Source organism: Bos indicus, chromosome 25 (assembly GCF_029378745.1).
Source record: "Bos indicus isolate NIAB-ARS_2022 breed Sahiwal x Tharparkar chromosome 25, NIAB-ARS_B.indTharparkar_mat_pri_1.0, whole genome shotgun sequence".
Taxonomy (NCBI): domain Eukaryota; kingdom Metazoa; phylum Chordata; class Mammalia; order Artiodactyla; family Bovidae; genus Bos; species Bos indicus.
The window spans coordinates 37,020,972-37,044,603 of record NC_091784.1 but is presented as its reverse complement, the minus strand read 5'-3'; the positions used below and the strand labels follow the sequence as shown (position 1 = coordinate 37,044,603).

General features: G+C 55.4%; 3 protein-coding genes across 9 annotated transcripts; all 3 read left to right on the top strand.

The window, feature by feature from the left end:
• The first annotated feature begins 76 nt into the window (after positions 1 to 76).
• FBXO24 (F-box protein 24) lies at positions 77 to 11,828 on the top strand. 3 transcript variants are annotated; one of them, XM_070780145.1, is made up of 10 exons: positions 77 to 2,123; positions 2,503 to 2,604; positions 2,725 to 2,908; positions 3,876 to 4,114; positions 4,367 to 4,601; positions 6,044 to 6,202; positions 6,475 to 6,596; positions 6,864 to 6,995; positions 9,965 to 10,135; positions 10,474 to 11,828. In XM_070780145.1, the coding sequence occupies exons 3-10, from the start codon at positions 2,818 to 2,820 to the stop codon at positions 10,834 to 10,836; spliced, it is 1,512 nt and encodes a 503-aa protein (XP_070636246.1). In that variant the 5' UTR covers positions 77 to 2,123; positions 2,503 to 2,604; positions 2,725 to 2,817; the 3' UTR covers positions 10,837 to 11,828. The 3 variants fall into 3 exon arrangements, with proteins under 3 accessions (XP_070636246.1, XP_070636245.1, XP_019843169.1); XM_070780144.1 differs by having other exon boundaries at positions 77 to 2,254; positions 6,544 to 6,596; XM_019987610.2 differs by having other exon boundaries at positions 77 to 2,254.
• A 101-nt stretch (positions 11,829 to 11,929) lies between these two features.
• Positions 11,930 to 16,961, top strand: PCOLCE (procollagen C-endopeptidase enhancer). The gene is made up of 9 exons (XM_019987607.2): positions 11,930 to 12,143; positions 12,978 to 13,086; positions 13,487 to 13,745; positions 14,603 to 14,727; positions 15,246 to 15,382; positions 15,724 to 15,959; positions 16,205 to 16,282; positions 16,414 to 16,584; positions 16,727 to 16,961. The coding sequence occupies exons 1-9, from the start codon at positions 12,046 to 12,048 to the stop codon at positions 16,867 to 16,869; spliced, it is 1,356 nt and encodes a 451-aa protein (XP_019843166.1). The 5' UTR covers positions 11,930 to 12,045; the 3' UTR covers positions 16,870 to 16,961.
• Positions 16,962 to 18,463: 1,502 nt separating this feature from the next.
• On the top strand, positions 18,464 to 21,247 carry MOSPD3 (motile sperm domain containing 3). 5 transcript variants are annotated; one of them, XM_019988288.2, is made up of 6 exons: positions 18,464 to 18,578; positions 19,025 to 19,292; positions 19,522 to 19,597; positions 19,813 to 20,042; positions 20,754 to 20,918; positions 21,030 to 21,247. In XM_019988288.2, the coding sequence occupies exons 2-6, from the start codon at positions 19,088 to 19,090 to the stop codon at positions 21,059 to 21,061; spliced, it is 708 nt and encodes a 235-aa protein (XP_019843847.1). In that variant the 5' UTR covers positions 18,464 to 18,578; positions 19,025 to 19,087; the 3' UTR covers positions 21,062 to 21,247. The 5 variants fall into 5 exon arrangements, 4 of the variants coding, with proteins under 4 accessions (XP_019843847.1, XP_070636253.1, XP_019843848.1 ...); XM_070780152.1 differs by lacking the exon at positions 18,464 to 18,578 and adding an exon at positions 18,586 to 18,701 and having other exon boundaries at positions 19,018 to 19,292; XM_019988289.2 differs by lacking the exon at positions 18,464 to 18,578 and adding an exon at positions 18,743 to 18,837.
• The last annotated feature ends 2,385 nt before the right edge of the window (positions 21,248 to 23,632 follow it).

Here is a 23,632-nt window from a genome sequence, read left to right as displayed (position 1 = left end):
TCCAGGCCGGCCCGCCCCGCGCAGCCGCACCCAATCACAAATCTCAGGAGTGGGGATGAAGCCAATCAGGTCCAATCAGGAGGCGGAGACGCCCGGGGCTCCACTCTGCGGGGCTGGAGGCCGAGAAAGGCAAACCCTGAGCCTCGTCCAACGAGGACCAATCGCAAGCCAGATATAGGCGAGTGACTGTCAAGAAGGCCAATTAGATCCTCCCAAGGGAACCTGGCCCGGCCTCTTCTCTGAGGGACGGCTCTACCTACCAATAGTATGGGCGAGAAGAAGGCCGCCCCCCCCCCCCCCCTTCGCTAAGGAGGAGGCGGGTGAACTGGAACTTTTTGAGACTGAGATAAAAGAATGCAAGCGCACCGCGCTCGGCCGGCTCCAAGCGGTTGCAAGGGTAGAAGTTAATGTGTGCAAGTTGGACTTGTGAGCAAGCGAGCTCAAAGCTTTGAGGACCGTGGGGACTAGGGGGAGCGGGAGGCACGGTGATGCCTGAGGCCAGTGTACAGAGGGGTCGTTGCCGCAGAAGGGATTGTGGATGCCATTCCAGCTGCGAAGGCTGGGGGCCCCCCGACAATCTGGAGTCCGAGCCGACCAGTGGCTTCCTAGGGGCTGGAGATACCCAGCTCAACTCCTGGAGGAAGGGTTAAGGAAGACCCGGAAAGCCTCGAAAATACGCCCGGGCTATCCCGCTGCCCAAAGGAGCGTGCCTGGCTGGGCAGAAATTGTGATGATCAAACCTACGGGATTAGTCTAGAAGGGACCACCCTCACCTAGAAGAAGTCCTCCGTTTTACAAACGAGGAAATAAACGGAGGGAAGTTGATGAGAAGTTGTCAAGAGAAAACAGCAAGTTACTAACAGCTCGCACTGGAAGCCAGGCTTCTCCCTGCATCAGCTTTTGCGTTGGGCTTTTTTTCTGTTCACCTCTCTTCTTTGGCTTCCAAGGTGAAACGGAGTGGATAAAGAGGACCCAGATGCAAGAGGAAGCTGTCTATACTTGTACCGTCTGCTGAGAGATATTAACATCCTGTTAGGTGGCATAAGGACCTAGTATAATCCACTTAATTGGTTAACAGTTGCCTAGCCACAGTAGCTGAAGAATCTCTCCCATAAGTCACAACTCAGATGTTGACATTCCGAGACATTTATTGAATTATTAGAATTCCATCCTATGTGTCTCAAACTAGGTGTTTACTGGTCCCCCTAAGTAAGGGAGTTGGATTGGATGGTTGACAGTCTACTAACACAGAAAACGAATGAGTCTATAATACTGTGCAGCTGAGAGCTGGTTGTCCAGGCCTAAATTCTTCAGCGTTGCTGGGACAGACAGCCACTCCTTGGATGTATAGGTGCAGATCTTCTGTCCCCCTACATGGACAGATGCAGCCCCAGCTCTGCTGCTTCTCATCCATGTCATCCCCCTCTGCCCATAAGACTAAGTTAATAGCTTAGACTCTGGGAGATATAGTGAGCTTTCAGAGTAAATCTATTCCTTTTTTCCACCTTAATATGTTGCCCTTCATGCATGCAACCATGTTACTGTCCCCAGGAAAGAAGTCTACTTTTGGATGTGTTCTTCATGAGAAAAGAGTAGTGTTTGTGCTCAGCTGTGGCCGCTGTCATCTGATGCATGCTGTCATGAGATTAATGGTCTAATTAACAGGGTCACCTTTCCCCCTCGCCTGTCGAACTGAGTTTATACTTTTATATATATATATATATTCTTGAGCTACAAATCCCCTGGTGGCTCTTAACTGCTAAGATATGAAGAATTCACCAGTGCTTCTCTTGCTAAAAGGGCATCAAGTGAAAAAAACACCCTGAAAGGAAAGGCCTCATCTACCAGTAGCTCACACTATACTTCTCCTGTCCAATGCATATCCCATGAGCCCCTGGGTGGCCAGAACTGAGCTAGAACCAAGGAGCTGAGAGAAAATCCCAGGCAAGCTTGGGGAAAAATAGGTCACAGTGGCTGGGTAGTGAGGTCACAGAGAGAGGTTTGTCTGCCCCAGACTCCATAGGGGAGGAGCCTAGCAGGGCGAGGGGCCCCAGAAAGTCCCCCAAGCCCAGGCAGGGGACATGGTGTGGGAAAGGCAGCAGGGACGGGGGCCAGGGAGCTGAGTATGGGGGGCCGAGGGGCCCGGAGAGATGAGGGCAGGAGCAGGGAGGGGGCAGTCAGGATGGTGAGGAGAAGCCGGAGCCGGAAGCTGCAAAAATTGACCGGGCTGTGCAGACGGGAGGAGGGGCTCAGGGTGAGGGGGGAGGGCGGCGAGGCAAAGGGGGGGCAGCAAGATGGCAGCCGGAGGTCAGGGGAGGAGTTGGACAAGGAGCCAGGCAGACAGGGAGGGGTAACCCACGGACCCAGAGGAAAAAGATGGCAGGCTCTGACAGCACAGAGCTGGGAGTCAGAGCAATGGGCCCTCCCAAATAGCAGTTAATAAGTAAGAGAAGGGAGAAAGAGAGGCATGACCTTCATGTGTGCCCCCTTCTCCTTGGGCAGGTAAAGCGGAGCTGCCCTTCATGTGGCCCTTCAGAACCTGGGGGTGAAGAGAAGAAGGGACGAGGAAACCCTGTTTCTGTTCAGTTGTTCCCCCCAGAGCTGGTGAGTCCTTGGGGGTGGGGGGGTTGGTGCTAAGAATAAAGGAACCGGGGGGCAGGAGAGCTGGAGAGGGGGTTGCCCCCTGACCCCTGCTTTCCCCGTCCTGCCCCCCAACCCCCGCAGGTGGAGCACATCATCTCATTCCTCCCAGTCAGAGATGTGGTCGCTCTTGGCCAGACCTGCCACTACTTCCACCAAGTGTGCGATGCCGAGAGCATGTGGAGACGCATCTGTCACCGGCTCAGTCCTCGCCTTCGAGAGCAGGGTTCTGGGGTCCGACCCTGGAAGAGAGCTGCCATTCTGAACTGTACACCTTCCCCCAAAACCTCTAGTTCTCTCTGCCTCTGTCCTACCTTATCCTGGGGTCCCTCCTGCTCCATAAAGTGGTCTGATGACCTCAGTATTCCCAGCCATCTTCCAGGACCCCTTTCTCTGCAAGAAACTTATTAGATTGAAACACACTTCAGCAAGGTCTTACTCCAAGTCTCTAGAGATGCTCTCAGATAGTGTCACCCAGAGCCCCCACTCCTTCTAGCATCGCTGCCAAGTTGCCCACCACATTCAAACACTTCCACATTTCGCCTTCAGACATCCTCCTCTCCCAACACCTGGAGTTTTCCCTCCTCTAAACCAGGATTTCTCAACCTGATCCCTAATAAAACTTGGGGACAAATAATTCTTTGAAGTCGGGTGAGGGGGCTGTCCTCTGCATTTGTGGGATGTTTACCAATTTCCCTCATCTCCACCCACTAGATACCAATAGCACCTCCCTGAGCTGTGACAGCCAATGTCTGTTGAGGGACAAAAATCACCCCCAGGTCGAGAAATATGCTCTAACCTCCAATCCAATAACTTCATCTCACACACCAGAGTGAAGGGAGATCCAGGTAGCACATCCAGAGCTAGGGACAAGGGAGGGCTACCAGCTTTTCCCAGTCATTCCTTTTCACTCCTCTTTCTACTTTTCTATGAATTCTTAAGTCCTTTGATGTCTCCACTTCAATGCAAGTTTGGACCAAAGAAGTCCATACACTTAGCAGCATGTGTATGGCCCTGGGCTGAGGTCAGGCAGAGAATTTTAGTTCAGACATGGGGCGTAATTTCAGGTATCTTCTGAGCATTGCACAGGCCCTTTGAAAGGGGTCGTTCCCCTGGCATGGGGATGGGGAGGAGCTAAACACCCATCCATTGAGAAACCTAGTTTGCCCAAGCTCTGATTCATCTCCCTTGTGCCTTCCTCAGCCTTTAAATTTCCCTCTCTCTGTCTTCTCCAGACACAAAGGGCCTGTATTTCCAGGCATTTGGGGGCCGCCGCCGCTGTCTCAGCAAGAGTGTAGCTCCCCAGCTAGCCCATGGCTACCGCCGCTTCCTGCCCACCAAGGACCACGTCTTCATTCTTGACTACGCAGGGACCCTCTTCTTCCTCAAAAATGCCCTGGTCTCCTCCACCCTTGGCCAGATCCAGTGGAAGCGGGCCTGCCGCTACATTGTGTTGTGTCGTGGAGCCAAGGACGTGAGTAACAGGACCCGGGCAGCCGAGACCCCATCTTTCCTCTGGGACCCCAGGGCCACACGAGTCCCGAGCTGGCATCCTCAGGACAGCGCCCTCCTATACCAGGAACCTGAAACCAAGTCCGCATTTCCCAGCCCCGCACCCACGTATCTCATCACCTACCCCCGGATCTAGCTGCCCCAGCCTCATCCCACTGCAAGGTTCTAGATCCCGGGCACCTTCTTCTTGTCCCACTGTTGTCTTTTCCTACAGTTTGCCTCCGACCCGAGATGTGACACAGTTTACCGCAAATACCTCTACGTGTTGGCCACTCGGGAGCAGCCGGGAGTGGTGGGCACGACCAGCAGCCGGGCCTGCGACTGTGTCGAGGTGTACCTGCAGTCCAGCGGGCAGCGGGTCTTCAAGATGACCTTCCACCACTCCATGAGCTTCAAGCAGATTGTGCTGGTTGGTCAGGAGACGCAGCGGGCCTTGCTGCTCCTCACAGGTGAGGCTTAAAGCAACTTGTTTACATATTATTTTCCTACAGAGTCTTCAGGACCCATAGCAGAAGGTGGGGGGAGAGGGGCACCTCGTCCTGGTGTCGAACCAAGTATCTGCTTTGATCTCTCTGCTAGTCTAGGATTCTAGGTAACATGTCATAGGAATAAAGGGCCCTGCTGCAAAAAATGGTTTGGAAACCACTGTTCTAGTGAACACCTGATTTATTTTTATTTTTTTTGCTGGTCTGCATGGCATGTGGGGGGCTTCCCTTGAGCTCAGTCGGTAAAGAATATGCCTGCAGTGCAGAAGACCCAGGTTCGATCCCTGGGTTGGGAAGATCCTTTGGAGAAGGAAATGGCAACCCACTGCAGTATCCTTGCCTGGAAAATCTCATGGATAGAGGAGCCTGGTGGACTGCAGTCCGTGGGGTCGCAAAGAGTCAGGCTCAACTGAGCAACTAACACTTCCTTACTGATGGCACGTGGGATCTTAGTTCCCCAACCAGAGAATGAACGTGGGGCCAAGGCAGTGAAAATGCCGGGTCCTGACCACTGGACCACTAGGGAACTCCACCACTTTATTTTTTTGGCCACACCCCATGCTTGTGGGATCGTAGTAACCCCAACTCGGGATTCAACCCACACCGCTTGCATTGGAAGGTGGAACCTTAACCACTGAACCACCAGGGAAGTCCCTGCACTGATTTTTAAAATTCTAAGCATCCCAACCTCCACCAGGCACTGTACTTTATACCTGAACTACCCCCGTCTTTTTCTCAGTGTTCCCCAGATTTGACCACACTCCCGAGCCCCCAGACCTGAGACCTTCTGGACTTCTTTTTTTTTTTTGGCCATGCCTCACAACTTGTGAAGTTGAACCCGGGTACCCTGCCATGGAATCACAGAGTCCTAACCACCAGGGAACACTCCCCCCTCCCCTCTGCCCTTCTGGACTTCTTAATGCTAGGCAGAGCCCTGAATCCCCAGACATCATTCTTCCCAACCAGGAATCAAATTAGATTCCACCAAATCCACCTGCTAGGTTTTCTCTCCACTTGTCCCTCACACTGAAGAACTCCCCTGGTTGATTTTCAGTGGTGAGAGCTGGAGGCCGGGGAACTTGAAGTCACCGCCCCCCCATCACCGCTCCTTGCTTCTTCTCTACACTTTTCCCTCCAGCCCACTCTAGGGCAGTAAATGTTTTGTCTTGTTAGGGCTTAGGGAGTCTCTTGAGAAGTCAATGGAGTTCCCTGGTGGCCTAGTGGTTAGGATTCGGCACTTTGGGTGTGGCGAGCCCAGGTTCCATCCCTGGTCCAGGAACCATCCGGCATGCCGCACAGCACGGCATCAACAAATAAATAACATTTTTATTTAAAAAGAAGTCAATGTGGCTATTGGAGGGTCCCTTCCCCCACACAGTTGTCTGCCTCCTTGTCCCCTCCCCCAGAAGAAGGAAAGATCTACTCTTTGGTCGTGAATGAGACCCAGCTGGATCAACCACGCTCCTACACGGTTCAGCTGGCCCTGAGAAAGGTGTCCCGTTGCCTTCCTCACCTGCGTGTGGCCTGCATGGCTTCCAACCAGAGCAGTACTCTCTACATCACAGGTAAGAAAGACAACTATCTTCCTGCTTCTCCAGACCCCAACCTTGGACAGACCTTCCAGATACAGAGCCCTCCCTTATCCTTATTCCAGCTCGGCAGGGGATCCATAGGGCATCCTAGTCAAAACAGGTGTTTAAGTTCCCAGACATCATAGCTGGTGCATTTCTAATGGGTGTGAGACTCCCCAGAACTTGCACCTTTCATCACAGGTAGGGCCCGATCCCTAGGACATGGGTGCCCAAAGCTGCTGAGCTGAGGGCTCCCGACCCCCCAGACCAGGGGGGAGTGTATTTTGAGGTGCATACCCCAGGGGTGTATCGTGATCTCTTTGGGACCCTTCAAGCGTTTGACCCCCTGGACCAGCAGATGCCGCTTGCACTCTCACTGCCTGCCAAGGTAGGAGCCTCGGGAGGGCAGGGGCGGGCAGGGCAGACCAGGGGCGGGGGCGCTTAGGGGACTGCAAGGTACTGAAGGTCTGAACTATGAGCAGGAATCAAATGATTGATCAGGGATGGAAAGGGGACCTGTGAGAGGGGTGGCATGGAAGGCGCAACTGGAAGCGATCAGCTGGGGAGGGCAGGTCAGCAGTGGGGAGACTCTGGAGCTCAGAGTTCCTCCAAAGACAACTGAACACTCACTTTGCCTTTCTGCCTTACTTCATAGATCCTATTCTGTGCTCTTGGCTACAATCACCTTGGCCTGGTGGATGAATTTGGCCGAATCTTTATGCAGGGAAATAATAGATATGGGCAGCTGGGAACAGGGGACAAAATGGACAGAGGGGAACCCACACAGGTGAGCATCCTGCCTCCCCCGTTTCCCTAATTCCCTGACCCCTGGATCTATCTCCACGCCTCTAATTTCCATAGAATCCACTACTTAAAAAATACTGTATTTATTTATTCGGCTGCGCTGGGTCTTAGTTGCAGCGTGTGGGATCTTTCAATCGAAGCATGTGGGATCTAGTTCCTTGACCAGGAATCAAACCCAGGCCCCCTGCATTGGGAGCACGGAGTCTTGGGCACTGGACCACCAGGGAAGTCCCAGAATCCACTTTCTAATCCCTAGGAAGTCAACCAGTTTGTAATGCTTGTGCTACTGTTGCGTGTCTCACCCGGGTTGGCACCACGAGGTGAACTTTGTGTGGCTCGTGCTGTTAGGGCAGTAGGAGTTTAGTGACATGAGGAGACCTGGGTGGGCTGAAGTAACTCGAGGAGCTAAGATGTGAGCATCTCAGTGGGTTAGAGAGGATTCGGTTGGGTACCGGGAAAGGCATCCTATGTAACGGTGGGGGGGGCGGGGCGGTGGGGACACAGCTTGCGCATCCCTGGGAAGGTGGAAAGACTGACCTGACTGGAGCAGTGTTTTGGGATTCAGCAGCTACAAGGTGGTATTAAGGTGGTATTGTGTTTGTTGCTCAGTTGTGTCTGACTCTTTGCGACCCTGTAATCTGTAGCCTGCCAGGCTCTTCTGTCCATGGAATTCTCCAGGCAAGAATACTGCACTTAGTAGCCATTCCCTTCTCCAGGGGATCTTCCTGACCCAGGGATCAAACCTGGGTCTCCTGCATTGTAGGCTGATTCTTTACCATCTGAGCCACCAGGGAAGCCCTATAGGTGGACACAAGCCTACAGAAGTGTTGCTTTGGGAAAGAGCAGTTGTGGGTTCTGGAGCAGGAGAAGACAACCCCCCTGGATGATTGAGACTGGGTCACCTTGCCAGAGGGCACAGTGAGAGGCCCCCCAGAAGCTGTTGAGGGACACTCAGGCTTGAGACAAGGGATTAGGACTGGCACAGTGGGAGCAGGAACAGAGAGGAATGGAGATGTGAGGTGTTTTAAAAGAAAATGAACAGCCTCTGGAAAGTAATTACATATGAGGGCAGCAGGGCAGGATATAGTTGGCCCTGGAAATGGACAGTATCACAAGTAAACACGTCAGTTGGAGAGGAATGCTGGTTTCGGGGGAGAAAGTGAATTTAGCCTTTTTTTTTTTTCAATGAAGAGTAAAACACTGAAATAGAAACGTCTAGCTGATTCCAAGTTGGAACAAAGTTGAAACGACAAAAGTAGAGATAAGGGGAGCAAAGCTGCGTGGTAGCCACCATTGTGGGCAGAGGGATTGAAACTTGTCTCAGAGACACACCCTCAAATGGGTATACCCTCAAATCTCATGGGTACAGAAAGTTTCGCCCAGGAGGGGGTGATTAATAGTGACAGTGATAATGCAGGAATATACTCCCTGACATGGAAAGATGGTTGTGTCTTTTTTTTGGCAGGGGTGCTGCATACATTATGCGGACTTCTCAGGTGCTTCAGTGGTAAAGAATCCGCCTGCAGTGCGGGACACGTGGGAAATGGCAGTTTCCATCCCTGGGTTGGGAAGATCCCCTGGAGGAGGAAATGGCAACCCACTCCAATATTCTTGCCTGAAAAATCCCATGGACAGAGGAGCCTGGTGGGCTACAGTCCATGGGGTCGCAAGTGTTGGACACAAACAAGCATGCACGCACAGCACAGGTTATGCAGGATCTGACCTGACCAGGGATTAGACCCATCTGCCCTGCAGTGGAAGCACAGAATCTTAACCACTGCACCACCAGGGAAGTCCCAGTTGTGCCATACGTTGTGTGTGTGTATAAATACATATAGATATATATGGCATATCTATCTATCTATCTATAGCCGCATCAGGTCTTAGTTGCAAATCACAGGATCTTTGGTCTTCATTGCAGCATGGAGGATCTTTAGTTGCAGCATGTGGCATCTAGTTCCCTGACCAGGGATCCAACCCGCCCCTGCATTGGGAATGCAGAGTCTTAGCCACTGGACCACCAGGGAAGTTCCCATACTTTTAAGAGAAAAAAAAAAATCAAGAAATGGTTTACACAGCACAATCCCATTTTTGTTTAAAAATATACAGCTTGTGTATGTATATTTATAGAGGCAACACTGAGGAAGAATGCCCAGCAAGAGGTTAATAAGAGGCGGTGGGGCTTCTCGCAGTGATAATATTTTATAATTTTTCCTATAAACTTTCCTATAGTGGCCATAAATTATGTATCTACATTATCACAATTTAAAGCGCTCAGCCTCAGGAGCGAGCATGCAGGAGAGGCCCTGGGATTTGCCTGCTGGGAGGTCCAGTGCCTTAGGAGAGAAGTCCCAGCATAGTAGGAAGTCAGATCACAGAAGGTTCAGGTGAGACCTGCTGTGCAAAGAACAAGAAGAGGCCCACCTCAGACTGATTATATAGCCAGTCTTGCTGCCTAAAACAGAGGTCAGAAGCAGCAGGAGTCGGGTGGAAGTGTTTTTCCAGAACAGTGTGGCCATTTTGAAAGGTAATGATATGACAGACTGAAAATGCTAGAGATGGAAGGAAGGAGTCCGTGGAAGGCAGCCCTTCCTGGAATGGCACAGGGATAGAGAGGCTCTTTCTTCCCCCTCGAGGCTGGAAGGCAGAACAGAGACTGGATAGGCGAAGGCCTGGGGGTGAGACCAGGATGCAGACAGCAGGCCCTGGCCTTGGGCAGGAAGCCTGTTTTCCAGGGAGCGGAGAGGAGGAAGCAACAGCTGTGCTAGCGCTTCTGTGCTCAGACTGGGGCTGCCGGAGAACCGAGGAGGAGCCATGCTGCCTGTCCGGGGACGGGGAGGCTGTTCTCCGGCCCGTCTCCTCCCTCCCCTCGTTTCCCTAGACTGCCCTGAGCCCTTCTGTCACCCTAGCCCTTGGCGTCCCCCACTTAGGGACCACCCCCTGTGCCCTCAGGTCCATTATCTCCAGCGCCCCATCGCCCTGTGGTGCGGCCTCAACCACTCCCTGGTGCTGAGCCAGGGCTCGGACTTCAGCAAGGAGCTGCTGGGTTGTGGCTGCGGGGCCGGAGGCCGCCTCCCCGGCTGGCCTAAGGGCAGCGCCTCTTTCGTCAAGCTCCACATCAAGGTCAGAGCCCAGGTTCCGACAAGTGGGCAAGAGGGGAGGGCAGGAGCCATCAGGCCCAGAGGGACTGGAGCTGGGGATCCCACCAGGACCCAGGGACCCCACTTCCCAGCACCGCCCACTTCCCTTTCCAGCAGTGTACCATGGTTCCTGGCTCTCCCCCTGAGCTGATCCTGCTGGCCCTCTCTGACCTCACACGACCCTGGGGCTCAGCCAGCCAGCTCACTTGCTGGCTCCGGGCTGGTCTGAGTGGGAGGAACACAACAGCTGGGGCTTCCAGGGAACCCCGTCCTGGGCACCCCCCCCACCTGCTCAGCCACGCCCTATCTCCTCTCCCCCAGGTCCCTTTGTGCGCCTGCTCTCTCTGCTCCACCAGAGAGTGCCTCTACATGCTGTCCAGCCACGACATTGAGCACCACCCAGCCTACCGGGACCTACCAGCCAGCAAGGCAGTGGGGACCCCTGAGCCCAGCCTGGGGGCTGGAGCACCCCAGGACCCTGGTGGGGTGGCCTGGGCCTGTGAGGAGTACCTCAGCCAGATCCACAACTGCCCCACACTGCAGGACCGCATGGAGAAGATGAAGGAGATCGTGGGCTGGATGCCCTTGATGGCGGCACAGAAGGATTTCTTTTGGGAGGCGCTGGATATGCTGCAGAGGGCTGCTGGAGGGGCTGGCCAAGGCCCCCCACCCCCTGAAAGCTGACCCCTCCTCTCCTAGTCTCACCCCCTGGAGGGAGAGTGTGGCCTGGGCCAGGGGCTAAGGAGAGCTGGAGTGGTAGCAACAAACATGGTGTGCGCACGCGCGTGGGGAGGGGATGCAGGGGGGTGGGGCCTGCTAGACATGCCAGGGTGGGCAGGGAATGGTTTTGTAAGATGTTCAGGGGGCTGCCCAGGAGGGGCCCCCAACCTGACTATCATGGACGAAAGATTTGATTGACAAATAGAATAAAAGGCTGAATCCAGGCCTGGTTTGGAACCCTGGGGCCTGGGAGGAACCTGGGGGTGGGGGTGGGGTGCAGAGTAGAAGCAGCTCAGGCTGTCAGTTCCTGCATCCATCAGCTTCCTCTCCTCTCCAGCCCCTACTTGGTTCTGCCACTTGGATCCTCCATCCACCAGACTGTGCAAGTCGCTTCCTTCTGACTCCATCCCAGAGCAGCCAGCCACCCCCAACCACTCTCCTCCTGCTTTCCTTCCAGATCTGAGCTTACACGTTGTCCTTTCCCTTATTTTCTACTCCATCCTCCCCTTCCTCCATAAAGAAGACACTCCTTTGCCCACATACCATGCCTCCCACCCCCTACCCATACCTCCAAGTATTTGAGAAAGAAGATGGGTAAGCAACATTCTTTCTCTGTGGCCTGGTCTGGCCCTTGGAGGGAGAGGACAGTAAACATTTGAAGTTGAAAATAAGCTGGAGCCACGGGGTGGTCAGGAAGTGAGTGATTAGAGGTTGGGAGTCCAGAGAAGGACTTCCTCTGGGTGCTGAGGAAGTGGGAATGGGGAGGTGCACGGGGTGGGCTGGAGGGTCCACAGGAAGGACCCCAAGCTGTGCTGGAAGGATGCTTGGGCTCTGGACAGAGCAGGGTTGCTGAAGACATTCCTGGACCGCCTGGATTATGCTGAGAGCCTGATGCTCGATCTGCCCTTCATTGCTCCACCCCCGCCCCACTAGGTCAGTATTTGTGTGTCCTGGACCTAGAGAGGCCCCTGGACTCGCCACTGTCCCGGCTCTTCTCTCCCTGTCCCGCCTTCCCCGCCGCCCGCCCCACTGGCCAGTCCCCACGCCCACACGCCCGAGGCTGCCTCATCTGGCACTGATTATCCGCGCTGCTGCTGCCGCTGCTGCTGCTGCACTCAGCCGCTGCCTCTGTCTTGAAGACCCCAGCACTTCTCTCCACCCCCGCCCCTGGCCATGCTGCCTGCTGCCACAGCCTCCCTCTTGGGGCCCCTCCTCACTGCCTGGGCTCTGCTGCTGCCTTTCACCCATGGCCAGACCCCCAACTACACCAGGTAGGTCTCTTGGCACCTTCCAGATGGCTTGAGTGAGCTTCAAATCCCTAATTCCAGGCGGGGGAAGGGGTTATGCCTGTAGATCTGGTGGCTTCTTTTGCTAACAACCGCCCCCCCCCCACCGCCACATCTCCCTACCCTTCTCTGGCCCCCAAGTCCTCCTTCCCTGCTGCCAGACCAGTGTTTCCTGTGGGTCACCACTGCTCCCCATTCCTCCACCCTCCGTCCTCTCCGCATCGATCTAGACCCTTGGCCCCCCCTCATGGAACCTGAGAGCACCAAGACCTTGAACTTGCCTGGTGGCTGGATGTCAGGATTCCAGGAGGGAACTGAAGATGGTGGGGGGAAGAGGGGAGCGCAAGGGAGAGATTTGGGAGTCAGACACTCAAGCTGTTAGCTGGAAGTAGAGAAGGGCAAAGGTTGGGAGCGCAGGGCCCTGGCTGCCTCATCCCCCACCCCTTCCCAACCCACCCCCTGTCATGGCCTCCTGTCTGTGTCCACATCTGGAAGTAGTTAGGCGGCTCCTGTCCTTACTGCCAGGCAGGGTGGGGGGGGGGCGGTGGAGAATGAGGGGAGGATTCCCGGAATTCCTGTTGGGGTGGGGGGTAGGGACTCTGAGGGGCTGGAGGGACAACCAAGTGGCTGGCCTGCTTTCCCTGATCCTCTGCTGGAGTGTTTCCCACCGCAGTCCTGTTCGGGCTGGCCGAGGCCGCCTCGGATCCCTTGGGCCTTCCTCCCCCATTCCCCTGGCTCCCTGCGCACCTCCCATCCTCATTACCTCCTCGCCTCTCCAGCACACCCCCACTCAGAGCTGACCTCTCTTCTGTTCTCCAGACCCGTGTTCCTGTGCGGAGGGGATGTGACTGGGGAGTCGGGTTACGTGGCAAGTGAGGGTTTCCCCAACCTCTACCCTCCCAATAAGGAGTGCATCTGGACAATAACGGTGAGAAGGCCCTTCTGGCCACTCTTCCCTCCTCCAAGTGTCTGAGGCCTGGGTCCAGGCAGCCAAAGGCCAGACTGCTAAGGGAATTCCCTCCCTGCCAAGTCCCACCATTTCTCCCTGGGGAAGTCCCAGCCCCCTCCCCTCTGGTCAGTGCCCACAATACCACGTGGCAAGTGACCTCACACCTTAATGCAGAGCCTGCTTGTCCATTCCCACCTTCATCCACACCCGCTCTGGTCTCTCCACAGACCTCATTTGGGTCTTGGTGCAGTCATGCACCATCAGACTGGCCCTTTTAGGCCCGGTCTCTGTAGGAAACGCTTGGGGGAAAGAGAGGTGCCCTCTGCCTGGTGGTGTTTGGCCTGACTTTGCAGGACCCCGCCCCTGTCCCCACCATCAGGTCCCTAAGAGCCAGACTGTGTCCCTCTCCTTCCGAGTCTTTGACCTGGAGCAGCACCCCAGCTGCCGGTACGATGCTCTGGAGATCTTTGCCGGGTCTGGAACCTCGGGCCAGCAACTCGGACGCTTCTGCGGGACCTTCCGACCCGCGCCTGTAGTCGCCTCCGGCAACCAGGTGACCCTGAGGATGAGATCGGACGAGGGCACGGGAGGACGAGGCTTCCTGCTCTGGTACAGCGGGCGGGCCACCTCCGGCACTGGTGAGACCTCCCTCACCTCCGCCGCCCCCCTCTCCTGGCCCCGCCCCCGGCGCAGGCCCCACCCCAGCCTTAACCTCCACCCCAAGAGCCTGGGGCCCCCATGATCTCCCTTACCCTTCTTCCTCACTAACTGCCCCTTCAGTCCCTCCTCCCCGTCTTCTCTCCCTCCTCCCGCTCCCACCCACCCCCTCTTCCAGGGCCCCCCCCAGGCGCGAGGCGGAAATGGGTCACCGACCCGCGGGTGGAATGGGCGGCCTGGGGTTACTGGGACGGTGAGTAACGCCCGCCCCCGTCCGCAATCGGGCTCCCTCTGATGGGCGCGGGGGGCACCCCCGGGCTGGGGGACTAGGTTCCCCCCGACCCGGAGCCCCCTACACCCAGCCCGGGGGCTCCCGATTGCGGTCCCATCACCCCCTCCTGGCGGCAGAAGTCTCCTTAAAATCTTTAAGGCGGGGACTTCCCCAGAGGGGCCTCGGGGCTGTGCCCCAATTTGAGGGCACCCTCACAGCAAGGGGACTTCCAGCCGTGATGGGGACTTTTCTGCCGGGCCGGGGAGATGGGATCTCCCAGGGGAAGAGGAGCGATGGGGCCTCGGGTCAGGGGGAGGGGCAAGAAGGGAGCGGGTCCAGTCAGTTCCTCCCCCCTCTTCCACCGCCCGCCTGGGCGCCCATTGGTCCAAAACCTCCCCGAGCCCCGCTCGGCCAATCCCCATCTCTGCTAACCTTCCCCCCTTCTTTCCTCTCCCTCCTCTCGCCCCCTCCTCCTGAGACCCAGACATCTGAGCTTTCTGCACGGTCTCCTCCAGCTGACGAGGGTCTCCACCGCCCCCCACCCCCACTCCTTTCTCCCCTCCCCAGAGCACCAATTTTGCGGGGGGCGGCTGGAGAAGGCCCAGGGAACCCTGACCACGCCCAACTGGCCCGAGTCCGATTACCCCCCTGGCATCAGCTGTTCCTGGCACATCATCGCGCCCCCGGACCAGGTACTGACCCCCTGCCCCGGTTGCCCTCGGGGACCCGGGCGGCGCCCTCCAGCATGCAGACTGCAAAAGATTTACTGAACATCGACAATGTCCCCAGCACTGAGCTTGCCATGGTGGGGAGCACAGACCCAGACCTGCTCGCACCCAAACAAAACATGTAAAATCACAACTGTGAGGAGCCTTACGAGAGCGAGGTACCCGATGTTGATATATAAACGGATTCGTGCGTGTGTGTATGTGATGGTGACGCTGGAGGTAGACTCTGGGTCTTTTCCTTGAGAATGAGCCAGGGCTTGGCCTTGCGGACTGCGGCGATGGAGGGTTCCGGTGAATGTGTGTGTTCCTCCGAGCCGCGGTGTGAATGCATTAAGAGGTGGGTTCCAGGGCCCGCGGGCGATGAGACAGGAGGCCCCGGCGAGCGTCCCGGAGGCGGCGGCGGGGTGGAGGAGGTGAGAACTCCGCACCCTCCCGCCACCCGGGGTCCCCCTGCGCAGCCTCCGCCTCTGCCCCGCCGCCAGGTGATCTCACTGACCTTCGGCAAGTTTGACCTGGAGCCCGACTCCTACTGCCGCTACGACTCTGTCAGCGTGTTCAACGGACCCGTGAGCGACGACGCCAAGCGGCTGGGAAAGTTCTGCGGCGACACAGTCCCGGGGTGAGGGGGCGCCACCTGGGTGGGCGACGGCGTCGGGGCGTCTCTGCAGCCCCAGGTGCGGTAGCCCGGGGCTCCCCGCGGCCGGCGGGAGGGGCGGGGCTTAGCTGAAGCCACGGGCGGCCTACGCGTCCGCCCCAAACCGGGTGGGCGGAGCAGATAGCGGCCCCGGCCGAGGCTTGGCGCCAGGCCTGGGGTCCTTGGATCACGAGGCCAGTGGAGCTTGCGAAATCGAGAAGCTGATGCAGCTAGCCGTGGGGCAAGGGTCAAAAGGCCGCCGGCCTGGGCAGGGAGCAGGATGCGCTACCCGCCTGACACCTCCCCCGATGCCCCGCCGCCCGCAGTTCCATCACCTCCGAAGGGAACGAGCTCCTCGTCCAGTTCGTCTCGGACCTCAGCGTCACGGCCGACGGCTTCTCGGCCTCCTACAGGACCCAGCCTCGGGGCGCCACCGAAGGAGTCCCAGGGGAGGTCGGCTTGGGCCCCAAGCCCGGAGCCGGGCCCAAAGTCAAGCCTGAAGTCCCACCTGAAGAGAAATCCAAAGCCGCACCTAAGGCAGAAGCAACTCCGGTGGGCCCGGGTGAGTCTGGAAAGGGAGAGGAAGCGACGCAGGCCTCAGGGAGCTGCATCAGACAGAGTTCCTTCCTGCGCCCATTCATACAGCACCCACGAGCGCTGCTTCTGTGCTAAGGGCGGGCACTGGGTGCTGGGACCCAAAGCTGGATAGAGCTCTGAAAAAGTTCAATGAGGCTTTTGTGGGGAAAGTGGTCCTTCCTCCCTGCTGGGTAGGTTGCCCTCCACTAAGGGTGCGCCCTCCCCCGCCAGATGCACCCAGTGTCACCTGCCCAAAGCAGTGCCGGAGGACAGGCACCCTGCAGAGCCACTTCTGTAACAGCGACCTGGGTAAGAAGCCCGTCCCCCAGCTCTGCCCTTCCAGCGCCTATAACCGCTCCTGTCCCCAAAGCTCTCCCCCAAATTCTGGTTCCAGCCCTGCCCTGGCCTCCAGTTTCACCTCTCGCCCCTCTCTCCCACAGTGGTGACAGGAATGATTAAGTCCATGGTGCGGGGCCCAGGGGAGGGTCTCACAGCAACTGTCAATGTCACTGGTGTTTACAAAACCGGAGGCCTGGACCTGCCCTCTCCACCCACGGACACCCTCCTGAAGTTTTATGTGCCCTGCAAGCAGTGCCCCCCCATGAAGAAAGGTAACGGAGATGTGGAACTGTAGAGGGAGACTGAGCCTCATGAAAACGATGGAGGTGGCAGAACCTGAGGGACTGGGGTGAGGCGATATTTCTATAAACTCTCAGTTACACAGATCCTCAGTCCCTCTCTCCCCTTCCCTAGGCATCAGTTACCTGCTGATGGGCCAGGTGGACAAGAACAGAGGTCCCATCCTTCCTCCAGAGAGCTTCGTGGTTCTCCACCGGCCCACCCAGCACCAGATCCTCACCAACCTCAGCAGGAAGTGCCCCTCCAAGCCTGTTTAGGCTGCTCGGGTCTCAGGCCTGAGCCCAAGCCAACCTCCACACCCTGGCCCTAGGGGACCCTTTTCTTATTCAAATAAATGTTTCTAGATTGAGGAAGGGGTCACATTTCCATTTCTATGGTTTTGGTGCTCTTGGAGGATTTGTTTTCATTCCTTCATTCAACTCAAGGGTTACTACAGGGAAGAATGTAAATTGAATCTTGTCACACCTTTGCTCAAAATTCTCCCATATTCTCCACACACACACAAAATGGCAACTATTAATATGCAGAGGTGATGGATTTGTAAATTAGCTTGACTGTGGCAATCTTTTCACAATGTATACATATATCAAAATGTCCAGTTGTACATCTTAAATATATACAATTTTTATATGTCAAAGATATCTCAATAAAGCTGTTTTAAAAAAACAAATTAAGGGAATTCCCTGGCGGTCCAGTGATTAAGACTCTGCACTTTTACTGCCGAGGGCCCGAGTTCAATCCCTGGTCAGGGAATTAAGATCCTATAAGCCACGTGGCACAGTCAAAAAAAAAAAAAAAAAAATAACTCTGCCATAGTTTCCCATTAGTCTCAGCATAGAATCTGAAGTCCTACTATGGGCTCTGAGGCTCTAGGTGATCTGTGTCCTCTCTCTCACCTCCTCTCATCTCTGAGTATTATCTCCCATTCAGCCTCTTCCATCACACTGGCCCGTTGCCCATTTCTAGTACACATTTGCTTCCAGGTTTTGCTCTTGCTGTTCCCTAGATCTGGAATTCTCCACAGACATCTTGTGGTCCACTTCCTACCTTCAATCAGATCTCAGCTCAGAAGTTCATCTTAGTCACTCACTCATTTGTTCATTCCAAATGTCAGGGACTGTTTCAGGTGCCAAAAATACAACAAAACAGAGTCCCAGCTCTTGTGAAGAGGAGAGCACATTCTACCTGAACAGAGATAAACTAAAATAAACACCGAGGTCAAGTAGCTATAGGAGTGCTATGAACGAAGAACACAAAAGCATGATAAGAGGAAGGCAAAGGGAGATTCTATATTTGACAGGGTGCAGAGAAGACTTTCAGGTAAGATTAACTTTGTTTTGCTCCACTGCTAACCAAGTGTGTGGCCTGGGGTGACATTCTTCACCTTGTTGAGATTGTTTCCTCGTCTGAGAGTGGAGTTGATTCGGTGGGATGATGTGAGCAGCAGGACTGAACCATAATTCCCTCTGCAAATATGATGAGCTCCGCGCAGTAAGGAATCAAGAGAAGTGCTGTGGGCATAGATCCGAGTCCAATGGGGAGCAACATTCAACTAGTACTGTAGAAAACTTTTGTTGCTGCGGAAGCTCTTAGGAGAGCCTGGGATTGAAGAGGAAAAAGGAAAGAGAGCTCCCTTGTGGGATGTGATTGTAGTGATTCGGACAGCCTCAAGGGTGGGAGGAAGGAACAAAGCCCGACTCCCATCTTCGCTCGGGCCCCTCTCCCTAGCCCGCCGCCCCACTTATTCCAGGGTTAGCGTTCTAGCCCGAGACGCTCGTCAAGGGTTACGTCACTGGAATCAAGCCAATCACCGCTTTAGGCGCACCAATCAGCGAACAGTCATAGTTGAATCGAGGCCGCCCGGGCCAATGATAGAGACCGTACGGCGGAAGTGCAGGAACGGTCTCCCGGAAAGATGGCAGCCCTGGTCCGGCCACAGGTTGATTGGCAGGTGCTGTGACCGGAGGTGAGCTTCCGAGCCCGACGGAAGCCCAACAAGCTCAGGAAGTGATCGGAGGCCCAGATACAGGACAGCAAGAGGCAAAAAGAGCAGCTCCGGAAGAGGCCGCGGCGGCCGGCGGAATCGGGCCTCGGAGGCAGGGGGCGGGTGCCCCGGGCGCCCGGAAGGGGCGGGGATTATGGAGATCAGGAACTAAGACGGAAGACTAGGGCCTGGGCTGGGAGGCGCGAGGGGCCGGGTTTCCCGGGTGGGCGTGACCCTCGAGGTAGGGCTTGGGGGCGGGGCTTAAGGGGACCCAGGGCGCTGCTGGGGGAGAAGGGTTTGGGGGACCTGGGCCTGGTCTGCTGGGGGGGCCTTATCTAGCGGGGTTCTGAGGCGGCGGCGGCGGCGGAATCACCCCACGCCCTGCTTTACGGTCTCACCCCGTTCTCTTCGCCCCTCTCACCCCTCAGCTTTATACTCCAGGCCCCGTCCCCTGAGCTCTGCCCTCGGATGTTCCACCGCCCAGAGCTTGCATGCGCCGTGGGGCGCCCCAGGACCAGGAGCTGGTGGGTCCGGGGGCTCCTGGGCGGGGGTCCCGGGGCGCCCCTCCTCCCTCGGGACCTGTTGTCCCGGTCCTCGTCTTTCCCCCGGATCTAGTATTCAGGGCGGACCAACGGAGCGGACCCCGGCAGCTGCTGACCCTCTATAACCCCACGGGAGCAGTGCTTCGCTTCCGAGGTGAAGGGGATGGGCGCCTCATACTCGGGATGTGGGGACTGGCGGCAATAGGCTGGGGAGCTGGGTGGGCTGGAGGAGTCAGATGAGTACGGTTGACTGTCCGGCCTTGGCAGAATGGAAGGGTCAAGTCCAGTCCTAGGGTAGAAGGCTGGGGGGACTCCATGGGCGAGGCTTGCGCAGGATTCTCTGAGGCAGTAGTCGATCGATCTCTCTGTGCCTTTTCCCCCAGTGCTGTGCACAGCACCTGCCAAATACACAGTGTTTGACGCGGAAGGATACGTGAAGCCCCAGTCCTGCATTGACATGTGAGTGAGCGGGTGGGGAGGCTGATGAAAGCCAGTGGTCGCTGCCAGCTTTCTCTGATTTACCCTACTGTGACTTTGGTCTCAGAGCTGGTGCTCTTCAGCCTGTTTTTCCCCACCCTCTGTCTGCATCCCTAAGGGGGAGTTTCCTGGGAGGGTGGGGCCTGGATTCACTTGGATCACTGCCCCTCAATGGGCCTCTCTTTTCTCCGGACCAGTGTGATTCGCCACGTGGCCCCCCATCCCAGGAACTATGATGTCCAGGATCGCTTCCGCATTGAGCTCTCTGAGGAGGGAACAGAGGGCCGAGTGGTGGGGCGCAAGGACATCACCTCGGTTCTGAGGGCCCCAGCGTACCCCCTTGAGCTTCAGGGACAGTCTGACCCAACGCCCCACCCAGAGCCTCATTCCTGGACAGCATCATCCACAGCTCAGCCCTTCCCAGAGAGTGAGTTTGGGGATGGGAATTCTTGAGTTCTGGGGCGGGGGGGGGACCTAGCATGACCTAAGAGGTGAGTTCGTTTGGAGTAGAAGAGGTTTTTTTGTTGTTGTCGTTGTTCTGGGTTTTTGTGGGGTTTTTGGTGCCTCTTCTGGACTTGCAGACTCTTAATTCCCGGACCAGGTATGGAACACAGGGTCCTGGAAGTGAGAGCGCAGAGTCCTAACCAGTGGACCGCCAGGGAATTCCCTTCCGGTTCAGCCTTTTGCTTTTTGATAGTAACATTTCTAAGAGTTAAGATTTTATATCAGGTTAGGGGAAAAGCAGACTTCGCAGTTTCCTTGGTTTCTGGCCTCCACCTAGAGAGAAAAACTCTTCGTTTAGCTCTAACTCCAGTACTTCCCATCCTGTGTCAGCTCAGTTCAGTTCAATAAGAAATGCGGGTTGAGCAACTACGTACTATGCTGTGTTCTATGGGAGACAGAGGTCCCTGCCTGACACACAGGTACACGGGAGCCAGTAATCAAGGCAGAGCTGAAGAGCGGAAAATGATGAGGGACCAGAGGGGAGAGGGTTTCTTGCGCTGTGGGGACAGGGGCTCCAGGGAGAAGAGGACGCTTCCAGTGTCCACCGAAAAGTGGGTACACCTTCCACCTTCAGCCTCCTCCCTGGGCCGACCAGGAGTGGAAGCTGGAGCTCTTGACAGCCCTTGTTCCCCAGACCCTCACCCGCAACTGGCCACCAGCTCCTTCCTCCTCTTCTTGCTGATGGGCACAGTCTCTGTGGCCTTCCTGCTGCTCCCGCTCCAGGATGAACTTGGCAGCCAGCTGCCCCAAATCCTTCACGTCTCCCTGGGACAAAAGTTGGTGGCAGCCTACGTCTTAGGTGAGCCCAGTGGATCCAGGCCCAGAGAGAGGGGAGTGGGGGCTAGAAAGAGGGTATACAGAGCCAGCAGGCTCTACACACGACCTTGCTCTTTCTTCCTCCCCTCTCCAGGGCTCCTCACCATGGTGTTCCTCCGGACCTGAGCTCTGCTCCACCTCCACGCCGCTTCCCCGGGCCAGGACGTGGACGTGGATGTGGACGTGCAACAGCCACTGTGATGTTCATAATCTCCTCTCAACTCCTGCTTCCTTCTTCCTGCCCATCTACCCCCAGACTTAGGGATTTGTTATCTTTTTCCAAGTTGAATCAAATAAATTTGTAAAACTGAACTGAGAAATATGTAAGAAACACGCCCCCATCTTCCCATGTCATTCCTCCAGTTCCTCCTACTTCCTCCTAGAGGCCCTTTGAGGATTTAAAAGACCTAGGTTGAGGCCTGAAGAAGGAAATAGCAACCCACTCCAGTACTCTTGCCTGAAAAATCCCATGGGTGGAGGAGCCTAGTAGGCTGCAGTCCATGGGGTCACTAGGAGTCGGACACGACTGAGCGACTTCACTTTCACTTGTCACTTTCATGCATTGGAGAAGGAAATGGCAACCCACTCCAGTGTTCTTGCCTGGAGAATCTCAGGGACGGGGAAGTCTGGTGGGCTGCCGTCTATGGGGTCCCACAGAGTCGGACACAACTGAAGCGACTTAGCAGCAGTAGCAGCAGGTCGAGGCCTGGTGCTGCGCCAAAAAAACCACGTGATCTCGAGCAAGTCATTTAATTTCTCGGAGCTTCAGTTTATGCCTGTAAAATGAGGGAATTGGGAAAGTTTATTCTTAAGATTCCTTTTAACTCTTTCTTAAGGAGAGGATCGTGTTGCTAAGCCAGCATGTTGTTGTTCGTTCACTGTTGTGTCCTGCTCTTTGCGACCCCATGGGTGGCAGGACACCAGGCTTCCCTTGTCCTTCACCATCTCCCGAAGTTTGCTCAAACTTATGTCTGTTGTGTCGATGATGCCATCCAGCCATCTTATCCTCTGTCGCCCCCTTCCCCTCCTGCCCTCAGTCTTTCCCTGCATCAGGGTCTTTTCCAATGCCAAAGCTGAAAAGAAGCAGACACAAATACCACCTATTCCCACCTGCCGTCGAACTCAGGTATCACCATCTTAAGGCATCAGAGCCTCTTGCCAGGCTTGCCGGGAGGCTTTCCTTCCCCAGAATCCTCTTCTGCCTTTTTGTCTCTTTCTCTGCTTTTATTTTGTCTCTTCTTTGACCTCAGCCCCTGAGGCTAAGAAACATCAAGGTCCCTGACAAGATGGGGGGAAGTGGCACTGCCTGACATAAACTTCAGCCTAACCAGGCGGGGAAAGTGAAGGCAATGGAAAAAAAAGCTGCTTGAAAGGCAGGCTTCCAGCCCTCCTTCAGATGCAAGGCGATAGGGGAGGAGGGGAAGAAGGACAGCCAGTGACACTGGCAGATAGATCCTTGATTGGGAACAAAAATCAGCAAGATAACGTGCAGACAGACTCGGTCTGCTATGCTGCTAGAAGGTTATCAGTTGCTCCAGCTTTGGTTTGGAGGCCTTGGGAGCTGCCCCACTGCCCCGGGGGGCCTCGTCCTTCCCACACCCAGAGCAGGATTCAGTGACATGTGAGTCTGATTCTGTGCAGAAGGTGGCAGCTTGTGTCTAGGATGTGAGCAGGGCTCTCCCCACGGTCCAGCAAACCCCTCACCAAACCATTCACACTGGCCTGGCTGTGCCCAGGACCCCCAAAAGGCATTTGAGGTATCACACTTGAATGAGCTTGCTGGTATCTGCTGAGAAAAGGCCTTGCTGCAAGTGAGATCCGGTGGGAGGGGCTTGGAACACTTTTTTAAAGCAGATTTCTTAGAAAACAATGCTGAGTTGGTGGCAATTGGAGTGGGTGGGTATTAGTTTCCAGTGGCTGTTGTAACAGTTTATCACAAACTATTGGCTTAAAACAACAGAAATTAATTCTCTTATGGTTCTGGGGGTCTGAACTCCAAGATGAATCTTCTGGGTATAAAATCAAGATGTCCCCAGATCTGGTTCCTTCTGGAGGCACCGGGGAGGATGTTTCCTTGGCTTTTCTAGCTTCTAGAGGCCATCTGCATTCCTTGGATGGTGACCCCTTCTTCTATCTTTAAAGCCAAGAGAAAAAATTCTAACATATGATCATTGTTTTAAGTCACTTAAAAAAAAAAGCCAGGAGTATAGCATCTTCAAGTCTCTGATTCTGACCCTCTGCTTCTGTTGTCACATTTCCTTTATCTCTGATCCTCCTGCCTCCTTTAATAAGAACGCTAGTGATGGGCTTCCCAGGTGGCTCTGGTAAAGAATCTGCCTGCCAACACAGGAGACACGGGTTCAATCCCTGGTCCAGGAAGTTCCCACATGTTGCGGAGCAACTGCGCCAGTGCACCACAACTACTGAGCCCCCATGCTGCAACTACTGAAGCCCTCGCACCTAGAGCCTGTGCTTCACGAGAGAAGCCACTGCAATGAGAAGTCCGGGCACCGCAACTAGAGAGTAGTCCCCACTCACCATAACTAGGGGAAAGCACTCACAGCAATGAAGACCCAACACAGCCGAAAAAATAAAAGAGAGAACCTTTGTGATTAAGTCCCCAGTCCCACCTCTAGCATATCACTCTAGATTTGGTGGCTTAAAAACCAGAAATTAGTTTTTTTCACAGTTCTGGAG